At 40.7% G+C, this 25723-nt stretch overlaps 3 protein-coding genes across 3 annotated transcripts; 2 read left to right on the top strand and 1 right to left on the bottom strand.

Annotated features, from left to right (window-relative positions):
* Positions 1–1672: 1672 nt before the first annotated feature.
* LOC129595004 (uncharacterized) lies at positions 1673–4509 on the top strand. Its single transcript, XM_055491905.1, has 4 exons — positions 1673–1896; positions 2770–2954; positions 3399–3638; positions 4014–4509. The coding sequence occupies exons 2-4, from the start codon at positions 2837–2839 to the stop codon at positions 4190–4192; spliced, it is 537 nt and encodes a 178-aa protein (XP_055347880.1). The 5' UTR covers positions 1673–1896; positions 2770–2836; the 3' UTR covers positions 4193–4509.
* Positions 4510–6642: 2133 nt separating this feature from the next.
* Positions 6643–12030, bottom strand: LOC129594968 (inosine-5'-monophosphate dehydrogenase 1b-like). Its single transcript, XM_055491842.1, has 6 exons — positions 11627–12030; positions 10001–10325; positions 8907–9245; positions 8234–8329; positions 8019–8162; positions 6643–7265 (listed from the first exon to the last, which is right to left on the bottom strand). The coding sequence occupies exons 1-6, from the start codon at positions 11894–11896 to the stop codon at positions 6865–6867; spliced, it is 1575 nt and encodes a 524-aa protein (XP_055347817.1). The 5' UTR covers positions 11897–12030; the 3' UTR covers positions 6643–6864.
* Positions 12031–12427: 397 nt separating this feature from the next.
* Positions 12428–24969, top strand: LOC129595000 (ensconsin-like). Its single transcript, XM_055491897.1, has 9 exons — positions 12428–12635; positions 17093–17353; positions 18706–18929; positions 20449–20671; positions 20867–20974; positions 21654–22342; positions 22722–22871; positions 23420–23814; positions 24563–24969. The coding sequence occupies exons 2-9, from the start codon at positions 17188–17190 to the stop codon at positions 24702–24704; spliced, it is 2097 nt and encodes a 698-aa protein (XP_055347872.1). The 5' UTR covers positions 12428–12635; positions 17093–17187; the 3' UTR covers positions 24705–24969.
* The last annotated feature ends 754 nt before the right edge of the window (positions 24970–25723 follow it).

Raw genomic sequence — 25723 nt, 5'->3', positions numbered from 1 at the left:
AAGCGCTTACTACCTCTGCACGGCACGTAGGCACCCGCCCGCTGTATCGGCAACTGGCAACCGCCCACGGTAGCAGTAGGCAGCGATATAGGCACCCGCCCGCTGTAACGGTAGCAAATAGCCTCCCTGGGCGGCTGAGCGCTGCATAATGGCAAGCCGATATCAGGCGCATGGCAAGCCGAGATATTTAGCAATAAGCCCAACTGGATAAACTCGTGTCAGTTATATAGATTCGTAATTTCGTACATCCCTACGCCCTTATTTTTTGGAAATAATCTCCTAATTCGAGATTTAGTTTTCGATACTTTTGATAGTTTTATAAAATCCAGCGTTTTCAAAGATTCCTACCTGCAATTTGAAAAAAGTTTTGGTCTCCCGAAGGTTTCTAAAAACATTTCAAACTTCCAGTACTTAGCGTTTTCAGTTCATAGAAATTTTCAGTACCAAATTCAAGAAAACGTAGTAAATTTTGTCTGTATGCTGTCTAAAGTATCTGTATGTCTAAATATTTAAAAGCCGGCCCGTGTACCGTATTCATTTACGTAGCGGCTCTGTGATACTAGTGGCAGTTAATGCTTCGCATTTTTTATAACTACTGTACTAAATCTTTGATCTTCGTAAACATTAGAAGTGAAAAAAATAATTACCGTTCTGCGATTTTGCCGTTTTAATTTCGCGTTTCACTTAGATACGTAGATAGGCGACATGTGTTCACGCAGACCTAGCTGACTATCGGAAGCCCCTAAACAATAACTTTTATTGCACCTATTCAAAGGTGACTGTGTGAACGCAATTCTGCTCCCTATTTAGGTATCTATTTAGAAAAGCGTGCCGCGTTCACGCATACTGCTAAGAAACCGGCCGTTTTGGGCGGTGTCTCAACAGAAAAACTGATAGATAGAAGTCAGCGTGAATCCGGCCTGAGACTGCAGGCAGTGACAGGCTGCAAGTGCAAGCACGTGGCGGCGGGGAATAATAAACCCTGGGATGTACTGGAAATCATAAGTACTCGTACTGTATTTATATCATGAGTAAAAGTATAATTATTTTAATGCAACACGTAAGTACATTGTATATTTTAACTGCATGTCGTTTCATAATAGGCGATTGACTCCAAGCGCAAAACAGTCAACAGTCTACGTAATAAATGAAAATTTAACATTTAACTATCAAAACAAACAAGCCAGACAGACATAATCTTTATCTTCCTTCCGGCACTGTGCTGTTGCAGGCGCAAAGGATTTTGAAAGTGCTTGGAAGAAGTGCTTGGATAAAATTAATGTATCTCTCTCTTATAATATTGTGCGGCCACACTAGCCGTGGTGCTCAAATCTATACGCTGGCGTAGATTTACAGCAATTAAAATGTTTATGTATGCACTGATTGTGCGCGTACAGCGGGTTTACCATCCGAAAACGCTGCGTACACTAGCTATTAGGCTTAGGGCGGTACGGTGTTTTTACAATAATACAGTACTGTATATCTACATATATCAGTGTATGAAAGTACCCGTATATCAGCCGCCGCAGCAATACCACCGAGTAAATTTGGTTACAGTATCTGTATGTGGGAGGCCGGGTAAAGGTCAACCACGTGCTGTATAGTCAGCGAATGACTCGAGACCAGCAAAAGTCAGTGCCTGTACCTGGATAATATTTAGGTGCATGTTCGTGCTTAAATATTCGAGGCTGTTCGGTAATGATAATATCTATATTTAAAGCAAAGTCTGCCTCGGTTTACTTTTTTAACATAGCTTAGGCCTCTTGGGCATGTGTTTTTTTAACCCAGTTCATTACAGCCTTCCAGGCAGAAAACCAATACAGATAGATATGACTTTCTAAATATACTTACACGTATAGTACTTTCAAAAAGCCTATCGACAAATCGAGCATACAGGTAAGTATGTGCCGTAAATACCGCTGCAGTTACAAATTCGTGAGACAATTGTCCGTACGTTAGGTCGTATAATTCTTCATTTGTTGTTAATTTTTTAATACCTCTATTGCAGAGGACCTCAGTTTTCTTTCAGAAAGCAGTCAATCTGTACTGCTGGCGTTTTAAGGGAAGTGGCCCGGTGCATGGCACCAAAGTCGTGTACACGCACGAAATCTTTTACTTTCGCGCACTCCCAAGTCCTTTTTTTCTTGTTCTATGACATTCTGTAGCCAGATGACTTATATACACTAGCATGAAAACTGCTAGTGCGCGCAACATCCGGTTCGGGAGTTATGGCCGTTGGAAAGTTCCAAAAAAATTCAATGCATTCAGATGTACCAAAAGTCTCATTATGGACCGATCTTCTTCAAATTTTGCATGTAAATGCACATGGCCATGAAGATCGTTTTTGCACCGATCCAGACTTCCATGATTTTTAAAATTTGAAACACGTGCTAGAGCAGTGGATCGGTATAAAACCGATCTTCATGGTTATGCGCATTCACATGCAAAATGAGAGAGATCGGTACGTCCACAATAGACTTTTGGTACGAACGTACACCTGAATGCAGTTAAACTTTTTGGAATTTTCTAACGGCCGTAACTCCCGAGCAATAGGTTGCGCGCACAAACGGTTTTCACGCCAGTGTATACAAATCTTCTGGCTACAGAATGTCATAAACCGAAACAAAAATGCGTTTAGGAGTGCGCGAAAGCGAAAGTTCTCGTGCATGTACATGAATTTGATACCATGTACCGGGCCACTTCCCTTAATAATATTAGAAGCTTCAACCCCCAGTTGTGTCTGTCTCAACTCCCAGTTGTATTTGACAGTTAATCCAGTTTGTCTGAATTTGACTGCCCTTGAAGTCTTGAACTGAGCGTCCCCATAGCGGAATATATGCGGACAGACCCAGTACTGGCCGTAACTGGCGAAGCCATGGGGATGCCATTTCCGGTGTACAGAAACCGCGGTGGCTTGTGGGCTACCATTATGATGCTCCTGATGTTAGCAAAAAGTAAGCTGCTGCTGCTTTTTCATCCGTACACAGAATGTTGCGCCTACAGATAATCAAGTGTAGATTATCACAGTCGCTTCTTGTTTACTCCGCATGCTGTGGACACTGTACAGAACATGCCAGCATGTTGTGTTAATGAGACAACTGTCTGTACAGTACTTCTTTATTTACCCGTAGCAATTAATAATTTTTTAATACTATATGTATTGGGACATGTGCAATTTAATGTCATTGCGATAATTGTAGTGCAGTCTCCATTATTCTAATGCTAATTGCGCTCTTCGTTATCTGTATATTTTAACATGTTCAGTTTGTCGACATTATTATGTGTGCACCATTCGCATTAGGTACATTGTATGTGCATACTTTTACAAGAGCTACACCGGCTACACACTTATGTACGAACGGTGCAACACAGTTAACACTGATGTGTCGACGGTGTAGGCTCGCTTCAAATAGACTGCTACGTGTGTTCTTCCGTGAGCCAAAGCGATTTGTCGTGTGAGGACCCCTTCAATCCCATCACCGTGCCTCCGGACGATCACCTAGACGCCGGCCTAAATGCCACCCATCTCAACGGTTCCCTTTTGCATCTGCAGCGTGCCTGTCACGTGCACGCCAGCCGCAGGAGGACCGTCCCTCCCGTTGCCGCCACCGCCTGTTTGAAGCTGCACGGTTCCTTCTGTAAGCATATCACTACTACAAGCGTATGTGAAATAATATTTGAATATGTGAAAAATATGTGAAAAAATTGTGTTGCTCATAACGCGAAATAAAAATTTTTACACAGGGAAAAAAATACTATAAGCGGGTATACTGCAGTCCAACATAATTAGATTTTAAGGGATGTGTGCCGCTAGCCACATAAAACAGCCGCGAAACCATGCATGCATGGCGTGTTGATGTTATATATAACGGAAGTTGCACACGATATAACGTACTCGATGACCATCCACACGCAGTCATGTACTATGACATATTAACACCTCACTTATCGCTGGGTGTACGACGACGGTGAACCCAGGTCAGTAATCCCTTGTTAATCAGATGCTGTTGCAGCGGACACAGGGGAAACTGTGATGGTGCGTGCGTGTGCCCTGGACCACGGCAGTCCGTCGTCGGACAAGGAAACCACCCGGCAGAAGCACTGCGGCGACTCCTTGTTCAACGACCGCCCGTGGCGCGGCTGCACCTATACCTGCTTCACCGACGGCTGCAACGGGATGCCGCTGGACTGAACGCCGCGCCGGTGTGTCTTTGTGGTCTTCGGGTGCTGCAGCGGCGCACAGACATGTACACTTCTCCTCGCCATCACCCATATCTGGAAATTTCAGTGCCGGCTGCTAGTCTGCGCGATTTCACTGGGAAATCAGCCGAATTAAAAACAATACGAAAACAAAACTCGTACTGTAGAGCTGTTAGCTCCAAAGAATGCCCAACATTCAGTAGCGGGTCACTGTTTGAATTTCAATCAGTTTAACTACCAGTGCATGCCTACGAGGTAATGTGATTATGTGAACCATGGCTATTGTCAAATAAACTGCATTTTCAACACTTACCGGCATTTAAATCAATTAAATGGTCAAACCGTCAACTACAAATACATACAGATAGATACGTTCGTATACGTATGTAAGTATTATGCCAACCGAATAACGAAAATAATATTTAAAATCTGAGAGTAATCGTATTATAGCTGAAGTTCCATCGTGACGTCACAGGTACGCTCCATTTTCTGCTCCAGAGTGACAGAGAGCTGGCGAAATCTCTCCTGTACGGTAGCTTCGCTAAGGCGTAGTAAATGGAGCGGACATCGTGGCTGCGACGGTATATATCGTGAAACCAGTCAGATGCCCATGTACCGATGTACGTATTCGTAGGGGATCACTACGGCGAATGTTTTCCTGAATTTTATCCGTGGACTGTTCTGGCAACATTCTCGCTTTTAAGGATATCATTCATATAAAAAAAAAACTTTCTTCCCTTTATATACCGGTACATATTATTTACGTATAAAGAGTCCAGAGATTTTGGTCGGATATACATGTACAAGCAATTGTTCCGTGTTAATTTTGTTATAGCCACTGCACCACGTCTACCACAATGGCGAATGTTCTTCTCTCAAGATTTTAATTATACAGGCGAAAAGCTAACATTTTGTAATTTATATCGATAGTTTAAATTTAGATGGATATTTGACATGCATCGATCGGCCATTCTAAATGCATGTAGAGCGTAAATAAGTAGTCGTGGGGCGCCGCAGTAAAGAGTTTGGCGTAACTCGTGAATTTGTACTTAATTGTCGCTGAGTTAATGCGATAGAAACTGCGCGACAAGCTTGTACATGTTCTGATTATATTGTGAAATTGTCTCAGTTTTCTCCGACAAACCATATAAGAATAGCTGTGCGAAAAAAAGGCAAGCGCGGTTGTCACTAAATACGCATTAAAAGGTGAAGCAAATTAAAAAACCGCTGATCTCAATCCTTCGTCATAATATTAAAGGCCAAGTGCTCCATGTACAGTCGTAATACAGCGTAAATTCAATTGCAGAATGCAAATCAGAATAGTGGCTTAGAGAGAAAATTCTAATCACCAGAGCAATGACTAATTATTAGTGCGACATGAAGTGCAGTGGATGTTGACCGTTGTGCGCTATTTTTTGTAACTGGCACCAGCCGGATTCGGCGCCGCACTGAGCCGGCGGGGCGCGGCCGCCGCGTTGTGAGGATGCTGCTTGGTGCCGGATGAGGATGGGACGAGTTGCGAATAGGAGCGGTGCATTCGCGGCCCGGCGCCCATGTTCCACGCGTCATCTACAGAAACGCCGGTTCGTATTGTGAAAACATATTCTGTCTCTATTATCAAGCGGTCTAGCATATGTACTCGTACATATTTAAAATAACGATGGACCGGCAATAGTTTTATTCATAATTCTACGGAAACACTGTGGAGATGTATATAGTATGTATCTACCTAATCTGCGGTACCAAATTTAGACCAATTTTCTCTGTGATTAGGCCGCCTCTGTCGACTGTCGAGTGATGCTTAATGAGTGATAGTTTCCGAAGCTTTTGTTAAAAGTACTCGTGTTGTAATTTGTAATACAACGTCATAAAAAATGTACCAGTGAAATCTGCGGTATGTGTATGCTTGCTTAATCTACCGCCAAATAATGCAATTAAAACCGAGAGGAACTGTCGAAAAACGATTTTTTAGTCAACGAAATCATTCGAAGTGCACAAAAGGATAAAATCACAATGAGAAACAAATTACCTAATAGCCTAAATAATAGAAAGTTTTTGCCTAAATTCCCAAACGACAAAAGAAAATAAATTAGATAATTAAAAAACCCATGGATATAGAGAACAAAACCAGGTATTTTGCAATGTCTTCGCAGTGGCAGAGAATGGACGTCTATAGTGGCAAATAAATAAGCTAAAACGGGCAAATAAATAAATTATAATCAGTTAGTACTGTAACGGCTAATAAATAATTCATTTAATGGAGAATAAATAATTTCTTTTTAATCTAAAAAAACCAAAAAAAACGCACAGTAATACTTGAGCGAAATTACCACCATCAGAATCGGCAGAAACCCGACCAAATAAAATAAATTATTACCAATTAAAAACTGATGAGTATCTGCGTGATAAATAAATAAGAAACAAATACCGCAATAGACGCAATCAACAAAAATGATTTTTATTTCCTTCAAGCAGCGCAAGCGTGCACACCCGCCGGGCATCAACCCACCAAATCAAAAAATCAAGACAACAAATCATCTCCCCAAAGCTGCGCAGCCAAGCTAAACCGATAAAATAAAAAAAAAATACACAAAAATCGAACGCAACCCGGGATCACATGCCAAACGCCATAAAAATTACTTTCATGTGCCTGTGTGCCTCTCATCAGAACAACCGCTTCTCGTACGAGTGCAGCCCATGCACGCCACCTTCGTATTGCGCCGCGGGGGAGCGGCGTTCAAACCGCAGCTGGCCGTTGTCCGCCCAGCGGCGGAACTCCTCCACGGAGCGCGCGCCGACATCCTGCAGGCCGTAGCGCACCCCGTTGGTTAAATACGGGAGGAACTTGTGGATGGAGCCCTTGTCCATGACGCTGCCGGAGACGCCCTGGGCCACCTTGATGTTGACGTGGTTGCCCATGAGGTAGCGGTCGCCGCCGGTGCCGGACTTCTGCTCCATGGCGTCCAGCGAGCCCATGCCGCGGTACTTCTTCAGACGGACGCCCTCGTGGAAGAAGTACTCCCCGGGGGTCTCGCTCGTCCCGGCCAGTAGGCCGCCCATCATCACTGCAACGCATTACACACATGCTCACATTAGGAAATTAGGAATGATTTTCCAAGAATTTTCTTGAATGTTTCTAATTTTTTTTTATTTGTTCTTCCGATTTTTTCTCTTAATTAATAAAGCAGTGAGTAAGGTAATACACACATACTACCGTTACAGATTACTTCGTTATTGGGTCTGCAGAATTTTCTGGAATTGTTTTTAATCTGAAACGGATTTTGGAAAGATCCAGATTGCTTTTCATTTATATTTCCAATTTTCAAAGAGTGTTTACAGATAATAAATTAATGAGTAAATTAGTAAATGTTTTAAATGTTTTTTTACTTTATTTGTCGGATTTTTTTTTAAAAAAACTTTACCATGGTTACTAAGTTATTGAATAAACGTAAAAAAAGAAAAATCAATCAAATAAACAATTCACTAAGGCAGCGTATCATTTTTAGTCAACCGGTCAGACGCAGTCTGTTACAACACGGAGGTTTCTCGGGTGAATGTTCAGCAGAGGGAGACCGTTACGTCATCATGTCGGACGTTGGGAAAAATATTCATACCACAATAACACTGCCCAATGACTTGTTTACTAGGTCAACAACAGTACTGTTCCACATGCGACATGGACAGCAACCACTGCACTACGATAACACCACATTTGTGTTACCTTTAATATTCGGACAAGAAAAGGCTCTCATGTTATAACTGCATTCTATGCGTGTAGAGATCGCCCGCCAGGTAGTGCGAGTAATTAATTTCCTTACCACAGGATGCGCCCAGCGACAGCGCCTTCATAATGTGCCCGATGGAGGAGATGCCGCCGTCGGCGATGATGGGGACGCCGTGGCCGGCGGCGTACTTGGCCACGTTGTACACGGCGGTGCCCTGCGCACGGCCCACGGCCATCACTGTTCAACCAGGAACATTTCATCATTAATCAATGGACAATCAAATAAATTAACAATTTATCAGCCAGTACCTTCTTGAGTAATACAGATGGATCCGCTGCCCATGCCCACACGCAGCGCATCCGCGCCGGCCGCGATCAGGTTGGCCGCTTGCGCCTGCGTCACCACTATTCAACAGAAGAAATTCGATCAACTGACCATAAGTATAATTCTATAAATGCGCTACTTAACGCTACCGCATTAAAAGGGATAATCTTAAATAATTCAGAAATTATCGACAAATTAAATATGTATTACTGGACAAAACTTATCAATAAATCATCAACCAGTCAGAAACAGTCTGCACAACATGAGATTTCTTGGGTGATTTCTGCAGAGGGAGACCGTTACTTCATCATACCGGACGCCAGCAAAAACACGTTTTTACTGTTCTTGTTCTAACTAAATTGAATAACTATATTTATTACAAGATTTCAATTAAAATTCATTCTATTTTATCACAACCATAATTTATTATACTCGTCATTTCTCGGCTTATTTCCGTTCATAAGAAAATAAAACTATTTAAAATATTACAATTTAATGCAAAATAAATATTTTAACTCTTGACCATCCATAAAACAAATCGAAAAAATCGCAAAAAGAAATCGTATGAAAATCGAAAAAATCATAGAAAAATCGTAAAAAGAAACCGAAAAAACTCGTAAAAAGAAATCAGAAAAATTGTAAATTAATCTGGCTTACCGTTGCCAGCAATGACCTGGAGCTGCGGGTAGGTCTGCTTGATGTACTTGAGCATGGATATTTGATAAATAGAGTTGCCCTGCGACGAGTCGATCACCACGCAGTCCAGCCCGGCGTCCACCAGCAGCTTCAGCCGCTCCTTGTCGCTGTCGCGCGTCCCGATGGCCGCGCCGACACGCAACTGTCCCGTCTCGTCCAGCGTGGCGAAGGGATAGTTCCCACGCTTCTTCAAATCCGTCCGCGCCATAATCGACACCAGGGTGCGTTTGTCGTCCACGATGGGCAGCTTGCCCTTCTTACTCTGCCGCAACTTATCCTGAGCGTCCCGCAACGACACCCCTACCGAATTAGGAACTATTAGCGATATAAAACGATGGGAAATGTTTTCAACTGAATTAGTTAATAAAAACATTAATAAAAAAAAACCGGTCAGAAATAGTCCAGACAACACGGAGATTTCTTGGGTGATTGTTCAGCAGAGGGAGACCATTACGACATCAAACCGGTGCACCAAATCGGCGGAAACGTTATGGAAATGTTGCAGTTTATAATGTTGTACTTTTCGGATAAACTTATTATTTTCCAGCTTACTTAAGGAACCAATGTGTCCCGTTTTCACTGAATACTGTAACTGAATTTGCTTTGTTAAATTACCATACAGTATGTTAATTTTTAATGCTCGGAATATTATTTCAAATCAAACTTATTCAAATCAATCCATATTATTTCCCTAGAAAGAAACTACTGTAATCAATTTTTATCGTTTTTAATTTCAGTTATATATTAAAAATTTTCCTTTAATTAAATGGAGGAATTAATCCCTCTTTATAACTTTTTAATTAATTAAATTTGAAGTTTCTCCTTTTATTTTCTGGAATACGAATGAATTTAATTTTTGACGTCTTCAGTTTTATTCAAACTTCCTCCAGCAATAAAAGAATTTCTTTTTTATCATTTTTAATTCAATTAAATGTGAAATTTTCACGTTTATTAATCGGAGATTGATTAAACTGCAGTCTTAACGTTCTCCAATTTTTTCTAAATTTCAATTTCCCGTTTTATTTCTATGTGAACTACAGGAGAGGGTATTTTACCGTAGTTCGCAATAACCAGATCGTCGAATTTCGTCATGACGTCGCGGAGTTTGGTGGTCTGGTGGGATCCCTCGGGAATGAAGTCGATGTCGCGGCTGGTAACGATGCCGAGGAGTTCGCTGCCCAGATTGCCGTCAGTGGTGACGGGGACGCCGGAGAAGCCGCGCTGCCGCTTAATGTCCAGCACGGCCGACACCGTCTCGTCGGGGGACATCACCAGGGGATTGATGATGAAGCCCTGCTGCCAGCGCTTCACCTTGAACACCTCGTTGGCCTGGAATTCCGCCGTGCAGTTGTGGTGTATTATCCCGATCCCGCCGTTCAACTGCACACATATTCGACCATCTTTTCACACAGCTCTACACTGATTCCGACTAAACTATGATTTAATTTATTTTCTAACAAACATTTATTGATTTTATTTGCCACTGCATTTTAGTTTACACAAATCGTCAACCGGTCAGAAACTGTCTACACAACACGGGATTTCTTGGGTGATTGTTCAGCAGAGGGAGACCATCACTTCATCACACCGGTTCGTCAAACTCAAATATGTATTTTACTAACTTGCAGTATATTTATATTCACAACTTTATTCCATTTGTTTTTACCAGTTTTTATTTAGCATTTTTTTCCAAATTTAATTTATTTTTTTAATTTTTTCGTTTTATTCCAGCTTTACGTGTGACTGCGAATTTTATTATACTCCGTTTTAAATATATTTAAATTACCTGACTTTAAATAAATTTAAATTTCCTGTTTCATTATTTGATGAATAAATCACTATTTTATATTTATTTTGTTAATGTTACCTCTTCGAAAATCGGGCGGAAATGTATTAATTTAATTAGTCTTTCAATAATAACGGGAAAATTCTGCACCGCGTTAACACGGCCTGGAACTGTTCGGCATCGAAGATAACCTAATCATGCACGAGCATTTTGTTGACAGATTCGACCGCGGACAGGCAAAGCTTATCTGACTGCCGGGTCGCAAGCGCAGCCAACACAATCGCGTCTCTACTCTTCCCCGTTTCCGCTAATTACGACGTATCAGATAAGGCTCTATCAGCGGATAACGGCACTCACAATCACTCTAACACCCGCAACAAGAAAGTGAGGCAAAAAGGCGCAAAGATTTCTACGAACGACTCAATTTGCCACCCAAAATGATGCCTCTGTGCCTCTTTCTACGCGGCATTATAACTGCAACCATGAAAAGGCAAAACAACAAGCAAACAAGCTTAATTCGAAAACAACGAATAGGAACAAAAATATACTCAAAAAATTTATTTAAAAACTCGATCTGTTTAGTTAATAAACCGATTTTATTATTTATTTATTGAATCAATTCATTTTTAAATTTTATCTGTTAAAAGTAATTGTTGAAGTAATTTTTTTAAAATAATAAGAAAATTTTTTTAAATTTTCACATTTTTCAGACTTTAAAATTCATAAGCGGCCTAAGCAAACCTACGCAGATCCTAAGCCGTACGTATGGTTCCATAATTAAAAATAAATATTTCATTATTCCGCATCGATTCTGGATCTATTTTACAATGGATAAGGTATTTCCTGGGACCTGAAGAATTACTAGATTCCAGAAGATTTATTTTTATCAGCGTACCGCCATGGCGATGGCCATTTCTGACTCGGTGACGGTGTCCATGGGCGAGGAGACCAGCGGGGTGTTGAGCGTAATACGGCGCGTCAGCGGGCTCTTGGTCTCCACGATCTCGGCGGCGAAGTCGATGAAGCCGGGCAGCAGGATGAAGTCGTTGTAGGTCAGGCCTTCGCCGCGCTGGATCAGCTCTTCGCGACTCAGTCCGCAGGGAGCCACACGGCTGCCTTCGTTCGGGGAGGGACCGTTCCGCTGCGCATCACCCGCGGCGGCCATCGTTGCAATTCAAAATCACCAATCACCTATGAAAATCTTGCTGGAGAAGGCAACAGATCCAACCAGGGAAAGGGAACTGGAATGATTGGAATCCGTGCAAACTGGTCGATCAAATTTTAAATCGATGGATTTTCATCGGCAATCGGCAGGTGAGGGGATTTGTGGTGAGCCGATCGGCGCAGATAGCAGCTGCTCAGCCTGCTGCGATGCGCAGCCAGCGCCCGATTGGTGGATGCGGTGGAGCTCCGCCTTAGGTGTTAAATTGGGCCAATAAGGCTTTTGATTTTTAAATCTCGCTGCGCCGCGTGTTGTATGCACATGCTGAGTAAACGTACGCGTGCATCGAACGGCGCTCCGTGTGTACATGCGTACGCACTGAACATCAGCAGCGATGTATTAAACCCCGCCCTTGCTCTTCATTCAGGCCAATCAGATTCAATTTCCCGCTGCGCTTCGCTTGTACGTGCGCGCGCCGGTAAGCGTGAGTTGAACGGCAGCCGGAAGAACCAGTCGTCTTACTTGACAAAAATTTCCAGTTGAACGTCGACGCGCTGACTCATGTTTTCTCCTCATATTTCGCAAAAATCAATAAACATTTCTGCATTATTTTTTCCCCGCTGTTTTCCTACATGTAATATTTCTCCTTTGAGTTTTTAAATTTTACAAATTGTGTATCCCACGGCAAAACGGATGGAAGTCAGATTGACTGGTTCGCGAAGTGGTGCAGAAGAAATCTGAGGTGAGTTCGTGCTGTTTGACTGGTGAAGCTGCCTGCTGGGTAGTGTTTACCTGGTTGCCCTTGCATGTTTTGCGCATAATTTCCAGTTGACTGACATGCGCTTCCACGCGAATACATAAAGTAAAGTTTAATGCTGCTTTTTGTGGTTGAAATCTTGAGGACCTTGTTGAAGCGATGAGATGTTCGCGGATTTTCGTGTTTAACCTGTTTGACGATATTTTCATTTTTAAAAATTCCTTTATGGTCTTTGGATTATTTCTGAAATTCGGTATTTATACATTCCTTAATTTGCTGTACAAAAAATTAAATGTAATGTCGTGTATGTAATGTATAAAAATTACCGTTTCTGACACGAAATGAATTTTTATTTCGGAATTTCGCATTTTTCGCATTTATTTTTCTTTGATTTTGTATTTGTCTGTATTTTCTCATCGTCTTTGGATTATTTTTAAAATAGCGAATTTATGCGAGTTTTAGATCGAGAATTACCTGTTTTAGATCTGGAGATTTATTTTTTTTGCTGAATTTTTCATTTTTTTGAGTACGAAATCTTCATTCACCGTTTTAGTTTATTAAATTATTTAAATATTTTATTTTTGTCGGTATGTTAATTATTCTAGAATCTAGACGGATTGTGATTATTTTTGAGGTGTGAGGTGAGCTTTGAGGCGATGAAATGGAGATCATTGGATGCTGTTTTGTTGGAAATTTGGGAATTCTCCATTTAATTTTGACGTTCTGTTCTTATATGTTTATTTAATTTATTTTAATTTTGCCGGTGTGTTACGGTGTGAGTGTATTACGGTGTGAGGAGAGCGCGCTGAAACGGGGATGATTTGCTGGGTATTCTGGGAAACTCAATGATTTGTTGATAGTCGCGCTAATATTAGTGGGCGCATCGGGAAATCCTGCGGGTATGAGTGTGCGTGCGTTGTTTTGATAAGCCCCGATCTCAACATGTAAGACACAACAGCGGGCTGCTTGTTGATGAATAATGTAGGCCAAAGTCCTGTCTGGATTACACTGGCGACCGCTGCATTTACAGCGATAATCGCTTTATACGCCGTCCTAATGGGTGTTGTGTCTGCGGGCGGTGTTCAGTACGCCGGGTATTTTTCCTGATTAAAATCTGCCTGCTTTCCGGTGGAGCTGGAAATAATTGCGGCATTACACAGCGGAAATCCCACCGATTAATTGAACGAAAAAATCTGGAAAAATCCAACATACCGTATGTCTTTTAATGGAAATTATTTTCATCAGCAATTTTTTATGATTTATGATGTTTTTCATAATTATTTTGTAATGTTTTTGTAATTTTCTAGTGATTTATAATATTATTTTAATAATTTGTAATATTAATTTTAAGTCTCTGATTAATTTTGTAATGTTTTTTTTAATAATTTTTGGGGTAATATAATTTATTTTTCCGATTTAGATCGGCATGGTTTCCGGGTAAAGCTGGAAATAATTGCTGCATTAGACAGCGGAAATCTTACAGAAATAATTGAACGAAAAAATTCCACGCTTCGTCTTTTGTAGAAAATATTTCCTCAGCAATTTTTTTAATGATGTATAGTATTTTCTTTATGAGAAATGTAGGCTTGGCGCGTTCGGTTTGTTTATTTATTCAACCCCAGAATAAAACTAAGTAGAACAATTTTTTATAAATACTCCGCTGAATGTACAGCCGCATTTATAGCGTTCTTGGATGCCGTGTGCGCTGATGTTTGCTTAGCGCAGTGTGGCCAGCAGATGCGGGGAATATATTGAATATTCGCGCAGCGGACTGTATGCGTGGGTTCTCATAATATTCCCAGGTGAGACGGGGTGACACTGCGGCATTTATTGATTTTATGGGAAACGCAGGTACTCTCTTGTCAGAGTTTCCGCTGCGCAGTGATGCAACCATGCCTTTTAGTCATTCGGGTGTTTGTTTTGCACACTCACGCGTTCCCTTCCTTCGCTCCGCGAGGGAGCCTGCTGTTTTTCTTGTCAGATGTTGTTGCGCTTGTGTCATGTGTTTGACATGTATCAGCATACTTCTCTCTGGATGTTTTTTCTGCGATCTGGAAGAAAGTTATTCCATCCTCCTTTGATTTTCCAATTTCATAAAATTTCTTTACCATTTTTCCTCTATTTTTTTTACAAATTTTCCAGCAGAATTTTAATGAGCACTGTCTTTATTAATTTTTATTTAATTTATATAATGATTTTTCTTTTATATAAATTTTTGATTATGTAGTTGAATGTCTTGGACATGCTTTAGTAAATGTTTCCTAAGCTTTTTGGGAGAAAACGAATTCTTTCCGAGTAAGTTTAACGCTGTGTGTCTACGTTTGTGTGGTCGTCTTATCGGCGGAATTTTATTCAGTTTTTATTTGCGAACCGTATTTGCAGTTACAGGACGATAATGCCCATGCCAAAGATAATAATTATATACGGCGATTTTGCTGGCAGAGAATAATCGTGAGGTGTTTCATGATGTTTGATCTGCGACTGTTTATTGTCGCGCTCCCGATTGCGACGTGATTATTGCTTATTTTATTTTATTCCCGTTAAATACGATATTTCTGACAAAAAGCCATAAATTCCATTAATTCTTATTTTATATCAATGAATAATATCTGGGAAATTTTAATTATCATCTTTTAGTGCACCTTTCTTTTAATTTTAATGTGATCAAGACAAAGCGGCAAAACTTTTCTTGCGCCATTTTTCAATCTAATCCGGACGAAAGTGTCTAAGTGTATCGCTTTGATTTTTAATTGGAATATAGTATTAAGTAGTGTTATATAAGAAGTGTTATGCAGTTGTGGGCTGATCGCAGAAGAGCTGTTAATTTGCCGGTAAATAGCTAGGTTAAGATGTATTATGTTACGGAAGCAAGTGCAGTGTTGTTTATATGCTGAGACGCGAGAATTACCTGATGGGCCTCAATTGGTTTGGCCCAGAGAAAAATATGAGTGCCAGCCAGATTTGCAAGAGATTGCCGAGCTGGGTGTTTTTGTAGAAATGAGTTTTGTACCTCGGTTCCACGTCAAGTAGCGCGCTCACAGCCTCACACGCCGCCTCACATCGCTGGCCCACGGTTTTCCCAGGCGCGTCTTTGCGGTGTTGTGTGTGCGTGTTGTGTTATTCCATACCGCAGTGGTTGAGTTGGTGTTCGGATTGCGTTCACAAATTATTTGTACAGTGACGCAGGTAAATTTTGGATTTTAATTCGTATTTGTTGAATTTTTTACGAATTTTCCGGGGAAATTTTAGCGAACACTGCTTTTAATTATTTTATTATTAGTGAATATCCTCTTTGCTCTTTTAGCTTTGCTGCAATTTTACATATTTCTTCTACAATTTAATATGATGGGATCGAGCTTGTACAGTTGTGCAAATAGATTTTGAATTTTGAACCAATTTGTTTTTAATTTCTGCGAATTTTCTGACATACTTCTGTTTTTCTTTGCTAATTTTTATTTTAATTTAGTATTTTGTGTATTTTAGAAGCATTTTATTCCAAGACACTCTTGAAGCTTTACTTTAAATTGTCTGAATAATTCTGAAATTTAACCTGTTTTTCGTGAATTTTTACGAATTCTTCAGCAACTGTTTAGCAGACATTTTCTTTAATAATTTTTATTATTTATTAGTAATTTTTTGTAAAAATTAAGAGCCGACATGCTAGTGCACTCCGTGAGCTTTGCTTTAAATTTTGCACAGTTTTTCGGAAATTTAAAACGATGGGATTCATGTTCGGAGAGTTGTGTGTCTGCTAAAAATTGCGCTTTTTTCGGCGTAATAATTTAGTGTGCTTAAGAGATTTATTACTAGTGCGCGGACAAAATAATAGGACGTCTTTGTCTTTTTTTCTAAACCGTCAACAGTTTATGGATAATTAAGGCGAACGCGTTATTCGATCCATTAGATCAAGCAGTTGCTCCATTGTTGGCGCGGTATTTATCTGCGTGGGTCGGATGTTTTAGAAAGAGGAAAAACAAACCAATTAAGTAAAAGTTAGAAATGCAAATGAACGGTCTAGACCGTTCGTCTTATGATTAGACGGATCGCCTTGGAGAGTGCTCGCAGCAGTTGGGTAAATATCGGTAGTGTGTTGCAGAAAGGCCGGTCTTTGGCATTTCAACGTGTACACTGGCCTTCGGTGGATGCTGTACATGTAGCGCATCTTCAGGTTGAGCTTGATCGCGCGTCTATTTTCCGCCTCACTTTCCGCGCGCGCGCATTCGCCGCTCACTTGATCATTTCTTGGCAGGTTCCGTAATTATTTTCGGCGATTTTTTATTCACTCGGCTTAATTGTGATGGGCAGCCACGCGTCGCTAATGTCGGACACACGGTCATTTAAAAATGAATTAGTGGAAAAATAATTCGAAGGCACGACAAAGAAATTTAGGAAGATTTAATTCAGCGTAGAAATTATTTGGAAAATTGGGCGGCTGTTTGTAGGTGTCGGTAATATTATGCGGGATTTATTCGGGATTTGGATCGGCCGGAAGCAGCTGATTTGATTTGGTATTTTTATTACTTTTTAATTGGGAAAAATGGATGGACCGACGAGTCCGTCGATTATGGGCGCGGAGAACCCGAAGTTCAGTACGCTGGAGCGCCGCCAAGGCCAGGCCATGTCGGATTCGGAGAGTATGGATCTGGGCCAGTCGCCCGGGGATCCCATGTCGGCCAGTATGATGTCAGCCCGCAAATCAAAAGGTACGCAATTATACTGTATTTTTATTGGATTATTGAATTTATTTTCGATGTAACATAATTACATAATTTATTTGTGGAAGTATTCAGTTTATTTTCACGTTTTGTATTTTTTTTATGATTCTATTACTCCGGGTTTTTTTAAATCTCAGGCTGTTTTAAAATTTGTGTTGAAAATATTTATTGTAAATTTTCATCTGATTTGCATTTATTTACCTTTAAATTCCTGTTTTTCTTTTGCCGATATTTGTTATAAATATTATTAAATTTTCCTTTATTTACAATTGAATTCTTGTTTTTCCTTTGCCGAAGAAGCTTCGCTGTTTTGCCTGATCGTCCAAATTGTGTAAAAGATTTCGGGGATCCTAGTTTCGCTTTCGTAAATTAATTTGTCTAATTTAAATACAATTCCTTAATTTAAAATCTGTTGTTCGTATTTTAGTTCCTAAAAAAATCCTGTTTTTCCTGGGGTTCACTGTTTTCGGATTACCGGCAGAAATTTCAAATGGGTAAACAGGTTTCGCGGGCCCAAATGTTGGTTTCGTAAATTAAATTATTTAATTAAAATTAACCTGCTTGATTGAAATCTGGTTTACGTATTTTAATATTTTAAAAATTAATTTCGTGTTTTTCTTTTATTTCGCTGTTTTCGCATGAGTGGCAGGATTAGACAAACAGGTTTCCGCGGGGCACTTGTTAATCTATTAGTGCGGAATGTCTTGTAACCGAGAGTCCTGAACAGCGTGTTGGGTATCGACTGGCTGCGGTGTTAACCTTGACAGATGATCTCCTTGTAATGATTTGCAACCAAGGTGCCCACCACAACAACACTTGGACGGTACTTGCGCGCTGGCTCAGCTGATTGCTAAACAGTGCTGAATCTGCGGGTTTTCTTTTTCCGCGATCGTTTAAGCGGAGAATAGGAGAGAATGTACCTCTTGACAATTGCATTCACGCGCTGTTTGCACAAAAATCTGCTGTAGTGTGCAAATCTTTTAATGATCCGTAATTTGTCCAAAGTGAATTGTCACTGGGAAGTCTCGATGTCCGTTAAACAACTGTGAAAGCAAATTGCGAAGGATTCGTAAAAAAAAACAGAAAAAATTAGCAGAGAAATTAATAATCAAATATTTAGTGAAAAACTTGCGTGAAAATAAAAAATATATTTTTTTCTGTAAAGATTATGGAATAGTGTAAAATTTGCAAGAGATAAGAACCAGACAGGGAAATTGTTAATAAAAATTTATATTAAGAATTGAAACAAAATTTAAAAAAAATATATTTAAAAATACAGAAGTGAAAATTAATTTAGAAAAATGTTAAAAAATACAAAAATTAGTTGCTTTGTTGTGTAGATGGGTTGTCGCGGGAGGAACGGATGAAGGTGGTCCGCGAGCGGCAGTTGGAGGAACACAAACGGCGTCTGGATGAGCTGCGTGCGGCACAGATGCAGGCCATGCGCGCCAAGAAGCAGCTGGACACGGAGCGCCGCCGGCGGGTCGAAGAGATGAAGAGCAAGGAGGAGCAGCGCCGCGCCGCCGTCGAGGAGCGCCGGCGACGCATCGAGGACGCCGAGCGGGTCAGTGGGCATATCTAGCTTAACTGTGACACAAATTAATTTTCGGACAGGTATTTTCTGATTTTTTTATAAATAAATTGTAAATATTTTCCAAATGTTTTAGCACGATTTGTTGAATTTTTTTTTCGAGTCACGGAACATTTGTTTTTTGCCATATCAGGTTTAGAAATTCTCGTCTGGTTCTCATCGGAAAAATTATTTTAAAATATCGGAAATATATTTGCCTGTAGACATTTTATTTTCGAATTTATTTTTCTCGGGGAAATTATTTTAAATTTATTTTGATCGGAGAAATTTTCGCACATTTTTAAACCGAATAATTTTTGCTGATTTAGCCATAGTTCCTGAAAGTTCCGTCAAATTCAGAAATTTCTAACCGGAAAAATTATTTTAAAATATATTTGAGCCGTAGACATTATTTTCCAATTTCTTTTAAACTGGCATATTATTTTAAAAAAATTATTTTAATCGGAAATATTCTCGTCAAATTTTGTGGGAATATTTGATCGTCTGGTTGGTTAATTATTCGTTAATATTAGTTATTTTCGGCATGGGCTGGTCACGCGGCTGCAGCGGTCCGAGATTGCGCCGAACAACGATGAGTCTATGAATTAATATTATCGAGATTATCTTGTCATTGATACGTCATGGCAGTTAATCGATAATATTCTACGGGATTACGGCGCACTGAAATGATGCGGCGGAGGTGACAGCGATGCACAGTGCGCTTGATAAAAAAATCTTAGCGGAACTGTCAGTGATAATTAGCGGCGATATTAGACCGGCGCGCGCTGCCGTGCCGAAAATAGGTCGGACATGACTGAATGACGCGGCCGGCGGAAAACAAACCCTCTCGCCGTCGGAGAATGATCAGCATTGATCGCTGGCGATGAGATGCAGTATTCAGATCAACGCGGGCTGGTCCACATGCCCGGCCGACATTCCACAGACACTGCCGCCGTTTCATCGAGTTAATCAGTTTTCCATTTGTCCGCATAATGGGCTACTGTGTACCTATGAAATGACCGCGTTGCGGGCGGTTTTTATCCACTTGACGGCCTCTCGAAAGGCAATTATTTCGTTTTGCAGTTGTCGACAGCGGTCCGCTTCACAAGTTTACTAGTTTTATGGCTTGAAAAATGGAAATAAAATGGGAAAAAAATTGTAACAATTTTATAAGTTAAATTGGATTAAATGAAATGAATTAAATGAAAGTAATTAAATTAAATGATGATTTTACAGTACAAAACATTAAAATTACTGTACCTGGATTATTTGGAATATTTTGTATTAAATAGTATTAGTGTTTTTACTGTTTTGTGTGAAATATGACCTTGTAATTTGTTTTCGAATTTTGGAACAAATTAGAGACAGTTCAGAATTTAAGTTAGAAATGTATGATAGATATATTATGGAACATTTGGATTTGAATTAAATTTTGGCTAGCGTTCAGAGATTGTTGTATTATTCTGATGATAAATCGCTGAATTATGATGTTAATTGTGTGAAATTTTGATAGAACCGACGCGAGGCTATTCTGCGCAAGCACGAGGAGATCTTTGAGCGCATCGAGCAGAAACGCCGGCAGCACGAAAGTCGGCGGGCCGCTTATGGAATTCAGCAGACCAACGGCGACAGCTTCAACGTGCATCCCTCGCGCCGCGCCATCTCCGTCGGCGTCTTGTCGGGACGCGGCAGTCTCATGTCGCGCAGCTACCACCAGAGCCATACTTTCTCACCCGGTACGTCTTTTATCACCAGTTTATTTTACAAATTATTCTGTTGATTTTATTTATTAATTTTCTCCGTGTCGTTGTGAGCTGTGATTTAATGAACAATTTATTACATAAATTAGGAAATAAGTTCATTATTAAATTGGTAATAAATTCTTATCGAAGGAATTAATTTTGAAAATAATAATATTGGTTTTTTGACAGGGTCCCTGCAGAGCGCCCGTTATCACACGTCGCCGAGCACGCCCAGCCGCGCCGGCGGTGATCGCTTGCTGGAGTCTGTCTCCGGGAATTCTTCAGAGATTTCTCCAGGTAAATCTCCGTTAAACTGTTCATTTGCTTCCAGTAACATGGTCGACGAACCGATCGCCAGTTTGCTGTGTGGCGTGCGCATAACAGTCAGTGAATTTTACGGTTAAACTATCGGAGTGCTTTTATTGGCCGTTTTATTTCCGTTTGCACAAGTTTATTAGCGTTGATATGTGGTTAATGTGGTCGTAAGTGCGGCGCGTCGATCGTGCTCTGTATTAACCGTTTCATTCGGTCGCCGCTGAGCAGTTTGTTTTAATTCCAGTATATATGTTTTTTTTATTGAATTCTAACCAGTATGCATTTTCCTGAATTTTTTTATACAATGCAAAATTAAATTTTTTTAAAATAATTTCTAACATAAAAATTTGAATTTTCTGCAGTTTACGTTACACTTTTAGTTTACTTCTAATCAACATCCGTAATTTAATAATTAATTCTGACTTAAATGGTCGAACTATCGTTGTTTGACCGGTAATTCTAATTTTAATCCTAAAATACATTTTTTTTATTTAATTCTCGCTGAATGCTTAATTGATTTCAGTCCAGTCGTAATTGTTAGTTTACCTTCAATCAGGTTTGGAATTTAATTCTCAGACTTTGCGATTCAATTTTTTTGTAATTAAGTTTTTAATATTTTTTTTATTTAAATTGTGTTGTTTGCATTGTTTGTACTTTGTAGTGCACACGGGACGTCACGGGAAGCACTTCCGCATCACCCACTCCCACCCGCCCCCCACCCAGCGCAACCGCGCCCCCGACCGCCCCCCGCGACCCCCCACCACCGCCCGGACACCCTCCAACCCGATGTCGGCGTCCTTCCACACGGACGGCTCCAAAACCGAGCGCGCCCCGCGGCGCCCCACCACGCTGATCACGCGCATCCGCGACGACAGCGACCTGCCCAAGCTGACCACCTCCCGCTCCACCGACACCTTCAAGGTCATGTCCAAACGCTCGCAGAGCGCCAGCAACGTCAACCGCAAAGCGGAGTCCTCCCCGGAGAAGGAGGTGGTCCCAGAGGATTCGGAGAAGGCGGGGAAGGGGAAGAAGATCATTTCGGAGGCGGAGGCCAAGGCGGCGTTGGCGGAGAAGCGGAGATTGGCGCGACTGAAGGTGGAAGCGGAGCGGAGGGACTTGGGGACCCCCAGTTCGCGCGGGGTGGATGAGTCGGTGTCGCCGTCGCACCCGGCGGAGGAGGAGGGGAAGGAGGAGATAAGGAAGAGTGGGCGGAGTCAGTCGATTGTTATGTTCGAGCAGGATGAGGCCCGGATGGAGGCGGCGCGGTCGGTTGAGGATCTGGTGGTGACGCCGCCTGCGGAGGCGGTTACGGCGACACCGCCCGCGGAGACGGTTACGGTGGTCAGCGAGGTAAATTATTTGTATTATTACGAGCAGTAATTGGGATAATTTTTTTATTATTTAATTGGTTTTTTTACCGCATTTAATCTTCTTTTTTACGGTATTTTTTTATTCAGATTCGGATTAGTATTTATTTATTATTCAGATTATTCGAATTTGGTTCTTTCGTAAAAATTCGTCAGCGCGGTAATTTATTTTTATTAGTTGAATTAATTTGGAATATTTTTGGATGATCTAAGATTTTTTTGTGAGGTTTTTGCTCGGATTTGTGTTGGTTGATTTCGAATATGATTCGGCTCATCGTAAAAATTCGTCAACGCCAAAACTGATGATTAATATTATTATTTAAATTTACATGGATTTATTATGTAAATTTTTTTCTCCGTAGGTGCAAGACGAGATGCCGGCGGAAGTTGTGGAAGAGAAACCCGCGGAAGAAGTCCAGCCTGTCGTTGAACAGATTACGGATGAACCGCCGATGATGATGACGATGGAAACGGAGACGGTTGTCCAGCCGGATGTGATTCCTAATCAGAAGGTATACTGTATGTTTATCCCTGAAAACAGCACATCAGTTACGAAGAAAAATTCTGTTTTTACGAAGAAAAATTCAAACTAATCCATATCAATTCGTTTGAATTTGTCTTCGTAAAAACTGGGATTTGACTGAAAATAGGTTGTTGGAATAAAGATGTCATTTATGGTTATATTTTTGAATAGTTTTAATTTAATTAAAATTACACGGAAATGCCACAAAAAAAGTTGTAATTTAATATGGTAAATTAAATACATGAATAAAATAAATAAAGTTTAGGAGAAAGTTTATTTATGGCGATTTTTGTATAATTGTAATTTAATTAAAATCACACAAAACTGCCACCAGAAAATTTTTATAGAAATACCGTACGGTTTTGGAACACAAGGTACATAAATCAGATTTAGAAACGAAACAGTTTATTTATGGCGATTGTTTTGAACAATTTTAATTGAATTGAAACTGCACAAAATACCGCCGGAAAATTCAAGAACCAGTATGATACATCGTATAAATTAAATCCTCAGAATAATGGTTATTTTGTGTTGCAGGTGGAGTCGCGTACCGCCACCCCACCGGCTGAGGAGGAAGTGGTCTCCCCACCCGTCGCGCCCCTCCCCACCGCCACCGTGGTGCGGGAGGACGACGACGCGGAACGGCTGCGACAGGAGACCGAGCGCCGTCGTCTGGAGATGGAGCAGCGCGAGGAGGAGGAGCGCATTCTCCGCCGACAGCGTCTGGAGGCCATCAAACGGCTGACCAAGGGCGCGGCGGCGCCCACCACCCCCGCCGAGCGTCTGGTGTCCCCGGCGGCGGAGAAGCCGAGCGCGACGGACGCCCTGGAGAACGCCCGCAAGTTATTGCAGCGCCGCGGGTTGGGCAGCGGCGCCGAGTCGCCCGTGACCACCCCCGGGGAGCCGGAGGAGGGCAAGGTCAATGGCATCGGGTAGGTGGCGCTGGCGGTGGATTTTGAATGTTTCGCAGCCGGTTGTTCTGGGAATGAATTTTCAAATGAATTTTTCTGACTTTATTATTGTAATGAATTATTTTCGTTTTTAAGGGCTAATTATCAGTTAATTCAGCGTTTTCTTTCGCATACGGTTGTAATACATACTATAGCAAGGTCAGGAATGAGTAGACTAACGATTAATTTTGCGGAATAAATGTTCACCTTTCCCAGCGCCTTTCCAGTTTTGGTCAATTTAGTTTCTGTTTCCTAAATTTTTAGGGGATTTCAGCTGCTTTAAATCCAGTATGCATCTTAAATAATTTCTTAGTTTTTCCTTGTTTATTACTCGTTATATTTGCAACATCAATTTTTTATTTAAATTTAAATTTGTGCTTACTTCTTTGCTTTTATTTTGTCGTATTTTTTGTTTACATTTATTCGTGTCGTCGTATTCGTTGTTTTTATTTTCGACTCCCTACAGCGGTTTCAGCGAGAATATTTATAACGAGAAATATTTTATTTTGTTGGTGTCTTTCTCTCTTTTTTATTTTAAAGATAAATGTCTACTTAAATTACGATTGTATTTATTGTTTCCTCGTTTTTTTTTTGTTGTACTTTTTTGAGGCTATTTATGACGGAAAATGTTGATTTGTTCCACGCTTATATTGTAGAAACCGTTTGCAAGCGATCATTTTGCCAGTTTTCTTGATTTGGTTAATTGATGGTTTTTCTTTGGCTGTTGTAGGACAAACGGCGTGAAGGACGCGTTATCCCTGGAGCTGGACCCCTTTGCGCCCAACGGCTGGACGCCGGTGCCGGACGAGCACCGCCATGCAGCCAATCACGTGACAATGGCCAACAGCGATCTGCTTCTCAATTTTGAGTGATTTCCCGCACGTTCACGGAATTTTCAAGGATTTTCGGACGGCGCACGGTCGCTTGAGTTTTTCAACGGTTTTCTGACGGTTTTATGGCGTTGAACGGAATGTTGTATGTACATGCGTTTTCATATAGCGTGTTCTGAATTATTACCGTTTTTTCTGTTTTTGCCGGATGCTTTCGTTAGAGCTGCTTTGATACTGACTGTGATAAGGGGCTGTATGTTTTATTCTCTACCCGAATTACGCTGCAAATAAAATGTGGGTTGAACGAATATGGGTTAAATATAAATAGAAAAACTTTATTGGAAAATGAAGCTATAAAAACGGATCAAATAAAAATGCGTTAAGTGAATGGGCTACATAAAAACAGAAAACCAAAAGTATTAAAATAGATTAAACAAAAGGAAATGAAAAATGAAAAAATTAAAGACATTAAAAATAGGTTAAATAAAAACATGAAAAAATATCAAAAAATAAAAATTCACATGAGAATAGGTTGAACAACTTGAATAAAAATTTAAAAATATGAAAAAATAGGAAAAAAAACAAAAAAGATTTTAAAAATTAGTTGAACAAATGGATTAGATAAAAGTAAAAAAAACAGAGAAATAAAAATTAAAATGAAAATGGGTTAAATGTGATAAATGTGGGTTGTACTGGTTTTCGTTCGTTGGTCGGTGCGCGTTTCGGTCTGTTGGCCTAAAAAGCGGTGCGCGTATATAACCGGCAGTTTGGCCCGGTGAATAAATGTTTCGACGGTTTATTGCGCGGATTACACGGACGGAATTTCTTCTGGGACATTTGGTCGGCATTAAATCGGGATTATTTGGTAAATTATTTCCGGATTTATTGGGGAATAATGGATTGGCTGCGGCGCGTGTGGTGGATGGTGGCGCTGGTGGTCGGTCTGCTGGCTGTCGCGGAGGCCGGTCGCGGCGTGGTGAAGAACGGCGAGGTGCACATCCAGAATCCGGTGGTCCAGGGCAGCAAAGATGGGGGGCGTGGCCATGTGAAAAAAGACGAGA

The sequence above is a fragment of the Paramacrobiotus metropolitanus genome, unplaced genomic scaffold, assembly GCF_019649055.1.
Source record: "Paramacrobiotus metropolitanus isolate TYO unplaced genomic scaffold, Prichtersi_v1.0 Parri_scaffold0000073, whole genome shotgun sequence".
NCBI classification, from domain to species: domain Eukaryota; kingdom Metazoa; phylum Tardigrada; class Eutardigrada; order Parachela; family Macrobiotidae; genus Paramacrobiotus; species Paramacrobiotus metropolitanus.
The sequence above is the reverse complement of the archived record's forward strand: the minus strand, read 5'-3'. Positions and strand labels throughout refer to the sequence as shown.